General features: G+C 39.6%; 1 protein-coding gene across 3 annotated transcripts in view; it reads right to left on the reverse strand.

Annotated features, from left to right (window-relative positions):
* glcci1b (glucocorticoid induced 1b) overlaps positions 1-5915 on the reverse strand; it is a 29107-nt gene extending 23192 nt beyond the window's left edge. For 2 of the 3 annotated variants that reach the window (XM_085178465.1, XM_085178464.1), the window contains exons 1-2: positions 5750-5913; positions 5192-5571 (exon numbers count right to left, since the gene is read on the reverse strand). In XM_085178465.1, coding sequence (XP_085034591.1) covers positions 5192-5501 — 310 coding nt within the window. In that variant the 5' untranslated portion in view covers positions 5502-5571; positions 5750-5913. Of the gene's footprint in view, positions 1-5191; positions 5572-5749 lie in introns of all 3 variants that reach the window. The other variant, XM_085178466.1, reaches the window with a different exon arrangement.
* Positions 5916-7297: the final 1382 nt, after the last annotated feature.

Here is a 7297-nt window from a genome sequence, read left to right on the forward strand (position 1 = left end):
TCACAACAAGCTAGTATGAACAGGTTTGAATGCATCTCAGTGAATGAGGAACGTATGTGCTAAAAAATCCCCCATTTATGTGTGTGGACTTAAGAATGAGCAACCTTTAGATCAAAGTTGAGGGTAAACTTCCAGGTGCTTCAAAATGTCACATGCATAGAGATGAAAGTACAGGAAACAGTGCAGTTGTGCTACAGTCCACTGATTCAGACCACATTCATTTTCACATTTGGTCCTACTCTGCAGTTTGAATAGCTGACAATGAAGCAGGGCCATTTCAGCACAGCTGGCACTTTGACTTTCATTGTGGGGACAGTGTGGTAAAAGATGATGTCATGTTGGTGAACCTAAAAGGTCATAAGGTGAAATATAATACTCTTAACTCTGTCCACCATCATCAGGCTAAGATCTAAATCATGTGAACCAAAGTCCATCACCACACCCGTGGCACTGTAAGCCACTTTGGACGGAGTTTTCCACCAAATGGCAAGCATTATGTCTATGAGTGGGTTCAAAGTACTACAGTGTATGAGAAATTATACACTGCACAGACTATTGCTGTAGTCAAGTCACACTGAGCTGCAGCAATGAAAGATAAAGTGAACAATTTTGCTCATATTGAGGGCTTTTCCTGGCTTAAAAAGGACCTTTGCATGGGGATGACTGTACGTGAACGCCTGACTGGTCTGCAAAGCAAAAAGTCTGTTACCTAACTTAACAGAAGTCTATGCATTTTGCACTTGGACATTGGATAAACAAAAAACGTATTTTAGGTTTGAGTAAACTACCAAAAAGCATGTTAAGATTTTATATACATGCAAAAATTTTGATATAGTAACAAAACAAAAACAACAACAACAAAATAACAGCACAGTAGATCTTGTGTTTGTAAATCGTGTTTTGCAGTCAGAGGTAAGCTTGTGTCAGAATGTGACAGTTCTGCAGTAGCATCTCTTTATTAACCTCATGGAAAACTCAATTTAGTGCCACATGGCATCCACATTGACCTTAAGTATTCCTGACCAATAAATGCACTGTACTGGAAAACACCTGCAAACATTACCCCCCTTTAAAGAATTACTTTCTGAAATGTGAAACTATAAGCAAAAGTCAAAGTCAAGTTAACCCAATCTCTTAAAATATTTATTTTTTAATTAAAGTTCCATTTTCAAAAACAGATGATTGGGATGTCTTATTGAGTCTACTGTGATTAGAATTTGCTGATCAGTGAAAATAAATATCACCTTCACATGGACACTATTTTACACTTTTTTTTTTTTAAGAAAAAGAAAATCATCTCTAGGCCTAGAAACACTTTCTATACATTTTATATAGTAAGGCTGGCATTACCACAAAATAATAATGATGGACTTTGTTTCATAAAAACAAAAACATAAGCAAAAAACTGGAGTTCAAACCCATTCAGAGGGCAAACTGGACTCACTGGTGGACAGGGTCTGGCCTAGGCTGCATGCCCGACACCATGTTTTTAGACTGTAGATCAAGAATTTCTATTGATATTTTATGTAACAGGGCTAAGAACCGGCTTAAGGTCAAGGACAAGGACATAAAGTGCAGCTCTAGAAGACGTGAGCTGTGAAAAAGAAATCCGACTATAAACTGCCAAAGCTTCAACACACCGACTCTGCCTTGTATAAGCGAGCAGTCCTGGAACAAAATCTAGACTTTCGAGATCACTGCAGACTACATGTAAAGACTGTAGACAATCTTGCTGTTTTAAATGGGGGGGTTCCTTAATAATGCGAATAACAATTATTAACCCTTGTCCCATACTTTTCATGGACAACACTAATAATAGGGGTGGGGGAAAAAATCGATACTGTGTAGTATGGTGATATTTTGTTTGCTAATAATGTATCGATACAGGGACAGCAGAAATCGATATTTTGTTACAAAAAAGGTTTTTGTGCTCTGACTTCAGAGCATGTTGATCCTTTTTCTGAGCAAGAATCCTGACATTCCTTCACTGTCCAAATGTGTTTAACTTGTTTTCGGCAGCAATAAACATGACAGTTTACTTATTTTAATTTAAGACATGTTTTATTTTAATACAGTTTAAAAAAATTTATTTAATGTAAAATTATATTTTGTTTTAATTTACTTTCAAATTCTTCAGTTGCTGAATGGGCTGCATAGTTTTCATAAATTGCATAGTTCAGAATAGCTATAACTGTACCAGATGGTTGCGTTCAGTTAAGTTGGACTAGACTGTAATACAAACCGTTCAGTTTGTCAACAATAAAACTGAAATGAGAGAAAGACTGAGTGTGAGACTTTGATATTAGATAAAATGAATATTGATAAAGTTTACCTTTATGTACAGAATCTGAATATCACAAAATATTTTTAAAAAATTGCAATAATATCGTATCGTGCGTTAAGTATCGTGATAATATCGTATCGTGGGATGTATGGTGATTCCCACCTCTAACTAATAACTGTATTTTTCAAATTAAATTACACTACTGACCAGGATGCCGGGTAATGCTAGCTAACAATCTGCTGGGAGGGAGTCGGTTGTTGCTTTGGGGATCCGTGAACACAGATGGAGGCTGAAGAAACAACAGCAACAAGACTAATTTTGTGTCATTTCTGGCCATGCTGCCTCTGTGCCAGACTTGCCCTGGAGGTGAGGTTTAGGTTGCCCCACCCACCCACCCACAATTACAGTGAACCAGATAGGACAAAGACAAGAGTACTCAAGGCTGACAGTTGTTTTGCATGACGTCAATACAATTTGTGTCACTAAAAATTGTAATTTGTCCAAATGGATTTTATCATGAAGCTGAACTTCTTAGTGCGTATGTGGGAAAGTTCAGCTAGATGTTAATTGTGACATGACCCATTAATCCGTGAATTTCTCTAGTTCATGTTGAGTGTTTTCACCTTTGTTATCCTGGTGTTTAGAAACCTGGTGAAAATAGTCAGGGGGTGCATATGACTGTGACACTACTCGCACAAAGCCTCGTCAACACAAGTTGTTATCCAGTAAGGACATCCTGGATAATCCTCTGACACTTAAACAAAATTTGCTAAAAAAAAAACTTAATGATTGATTCATTGTGATCTGAAACAGGTGGCTGAGCACATAAACTCATCAGGAAAGTATTTACTGGGGTCAGGAAGGAGAGCAGTTTTTCCATAGACATTTATAGAAGCGCAAGTCTATTTGGAACCACAGTTATTGCCCCCTGGAGGTCATTAAAAGAATACAGATATATCTATGGTCAGTGTAAAATACTGCATTGGTGAAGCATTTCTAACGTAACAGGGAAATTCTGCATACTTGTCACTAATGAGGTAGGTCACACAACTTCAACATTAATGCACAACTCGGCTAGCTCACCAGAGCTACTTCACAAGGAATGTGCTACTGTGCTCAGAGCTTATAGCCCTTTTTACTCTTGAAGTGTAACTCATCAAATCATTCTCTAGGCAGAACATTAGACCACAGAGAGGCGGCTATATCAGAGCCAAAATTTGTTTTACACATTTTTTTTAAAAAATAAGTACACCAGTAATTGGGGTAAAAAGAAAAAAGCTGCATATGAGACCTGACAATCAGCCAATGCCCGGAAGAAACTTTGCCTGACACAAAAAATGATTTGACTTATGAATAATGGGCTGATTAACTTCATTCATTTCAATCTGTCTGCTTGACAGTTTACAATCATAAATATCTGTGTTTTACTTACTTTTGTAAGTGAAATAAAAGTGACAGGCATCTATGTGTCATATCTTTATTTTAATGATCAATAACTTATTCTGGCAATCTTATCGGTTATTTGTTTCAGTTGTTTTGATCTATATGCCACATTTTTCACTTCCGGGAACCATGAGACCACTTGCTGATGTGGCCCATAGTACTTGTCATCTGACGCCTCTCAGGCGTGTTTGTACTGTGGGGTCACATCCATGAACGAGGGTCAAGCCTCCATCATCATCACCACTGACATGGGACACTAGTCTGGGTTAGAGGTTGACTCTCTCAGAGGACCGAGGTATGCATGGCATGCCAACAGAGCAGGGGATCAACACCAACTCAGGTGAAATTCACCATGCTTGGTAAAGCTGCCCACTCAGTTGTTATTGAAGAGACTTAGTTTCCTGCCTTGCATGCTACACTAGTCAAGGCTGGAGGTCATCTCATTCAAAGAACTGAGGAATGTGAAGCACATCACAAACATTAAATTCCACACACTACTCCATAATAACTATCGTGCTGCATTGAGAAAAGAGGGCACCCATTTCGTTAAAGGTAAGAGGGAAAATCTATTAGAATTTGACAAATGGAAGTAACACTGCCCCAGCTGCTAAAGCAGGAGTCACTTAGGTTAACCAAAGCAGAATGAGCCTGCAGGAAAAGCAGGCCTTTCTTATCACAGAGTGTTTCAAACACTAGCTTGACGGAGCGTGGTTAGGAGTGCGTTTTCTACAAAAACACGGGGGCTACAGAAAAAGTAGTATTCTTTTAGCAAAAAAGAAAAAGTGCACTGCTGGCCTGTGAAAGCATACTGCTACAGAAAACCAGCCACAGGGTCAATATTTGGCAGGAGAAGCAGCCAGTTAAATAAGGTTTAGTCAGTGAAGCACTGGGTGCTGCCTAAACTCTCATATGCTCCTTCACTGTATCTCCATATCTCTTCCAAAGATCAACTGGGCATGACATGAAACAACATAAGGCCAGGCTCTGCTATCCATGTGCAAGGCAGCATGGTGAGGTTTAGCATATGTTCAGAGTACATGCATCCATGTATGGAGTGAGAGTCAGTCTAAGCAACACCTGACCATTTCTCTGGCGTGGCTTCTCCTGGGAGTGACGTGGCCGCTGTTATAACTAAAATCAGGTCTTTCTGCCAATTCTCTCCTTTCAAAAGAGCAAATAAAGTAAAGGAGCCAGTATTTCACTCCAGCCTCTGTATGACTGCATAACTGCACTTAAAGATAGGCTTAATGCATAAACCTCCTTCAAAGCAAGTACCAGCCTGACTCCAGACTTACTTGTTACCCACCCCAAAAAATAATATGTGATCACATTTTATGGCATGACTATACACCACACATTGACAACATAAGTAAGGCTATCAAGACAAGTCATCCTGAATCAAACGCACGTGGAGAGCATTTGTTGACCCAGCACAGGCAAAGTTGCTGAAAATCTTGTTTTTACCTCTGGAAACTGGAGAGTCTGGGGGGCAAGACGACTCCTTATTTTCGGGGGACAGTCTTTGCTTAGCATTTGCACTTCCTGAACTGAGTGTCGGACTGGAGGGGGGGCTGGAGCCCCGGCTGTGGCTCGTGGCTCCTCCGCACAGGGTCTGTGGCCGCGTGGGACTGCTCTGACCCGCACGAAGGAGCTGGTAGGGCACAGTGGCACGGATGGGGTGCAAACGGCAGCTGTTGTTGTTGAAGGAGCCGGGGGAGCCCGCATTGCTGCGTCTGACCCTCGGCTGCTGAAGCGAGTTGCTGGGGGCTGACATCCTCACAAAGTGACTGTAATTCTTATCGCAGTGAGAAAAAAAACCACGTACTGCCAAAGTTGCTGTTTTTCTGCAGAAGGAGATGGTGGTGGGAAGAATGGGATGGGGTGGGGGCGGTAAGATAAACATTAGCTTGTTAGCAAAAAACAAAACAAAAAAACAAAAACGTTAGCTTCCTTTAAAAAAATCAGCTCATTCGTTCGAAGAAAAAAGCAGGTCAAAGACGTATTATTACGGGATAAACTTACCTGTTAGATACTAACAAATGCCGTCGTAAGCTGCAAACACAACATGGGCAACTTTAAAAGTTGTTTTGTAATACTTCTCATTACGTTTAATTCGTGTTTTCCAGCTCTCTCTGCGTCTTCCCCATCCTGTCCACTCACTCTAAATGACAGTTCTTTCTACCAGACTACTGGCTGCTGTCTGTGGGCGGAACACAACGCTCAATTCCGAGCGTATGATTGGACACTGGGGGTGTACAGTAACGACGCTGATTGGTCCAAATTTATGTATTGGCTATATTCTCAGCCAATTATATCTGTAAATATTTTATTGGTACATTATTATTATTATTTTAATTACATAAAGAGCATATAGCTCCAAAATAAATATTAAAACTTTGAACTAATAAAAACTTGTAAAATGACTTCATGACATTATTCATTATTTTGTCAGATTCAGATGTAATTTCACACTGAGGTGAATGGCTTTTACTGCAGGCCCCCTCTGCACCTCTTTACAGGCAGTGAAAACTTAGTCATCAATTTCAGCTCCACAGGAAATTTGGACCACCTCATACCACAAAGTCTACATTTATTAGCTGTTGTCCCTATATGACTCACTGAGCTCCTTATTTTATTGTATTTAGATTGTTTTGCAATCGAGATTTTTGTTCGTTTTGTTCTACTTTCTATTTAACTGGCAATATGAGAAGACATTTCGATACATTTTGTCACATTGTATTGCTTTATTGAGCTACTTCACATCATTTAGTTTGTCACACGATGTGTTTAATGTTTTTTGCATTAACAAAGTAAAACCCAACCAGTTTATCCCAGCCTCATTTAGTGCACCGTTCACTAATCCAGAACCACCTTGCTTTGAGGAAACAGTGCTAAACACTGCAGCACCATTCCTGTTAATCTCATTTATCAAGCGGTTTCCCTTTTGCAGAGGACTGGAAAATTTATATCTATATTTGATTTTAAAAAACATATATATTTATACGAATCAACTCTGAGCGGCCTTGACCTTGTTGCACCTACTTTCCTGATTTCCTTGTCTCTGTTAATGATACTGTGCCTAAGTGACTTGAGAGCTTGCTTATGTGACTTGACTCAGGTCAAATTCCTTTTATGCTTAAAGATATTTGGCAAATGAATGTGCGTGGTGAGACGGTTGGTCATCTGTTCATTTTCCAATGGCAGAATCTCACTCTCAAACTTCAGGCCAAAACATCTTTATTCCACGACAACTGGCCAAACTACATTTGTGTTATGTTTAGAAACATAAAAGTGAAAGTTCCAGAAAAGCAGCCAACTTGGAGTGGAATTATTTGTGTGCAAGCTCTTGTTTAGAAAATCGGGATGCTCAAAGTCTATTGTTTTTTTTCTTTCTCACCATCTTCCTGAATGCACAGATTCTGTGGGAGTTCCCATGGGAGAATAATGAGTGACTCAATGAACAGAAAGAGATCATGTGACAGAAAACCCACGCTAACTGCGTCTATGAAACATAATAATGTAAAAATAAGCCATATAAGGTTATGGAAAAACACCCCCATTCAGCAGTGC

This window comes from Neolamprologus multifasciatus, chromosome 11 (assembly GCF_963576455.1).
Source record: "Neolamprologus multifasciatus chromosome 11, fNeoMul1.2, whole genome shotgun sequence".
In the NCBI taxonomy this organism is placed as follows: domain Eukaryota; kingdom Metazoa; phylum Chordata; class Actinopteri; order Cichliformes; family Cichlidae; genus Neolamprologus; species Neolamprologus multifasciatus.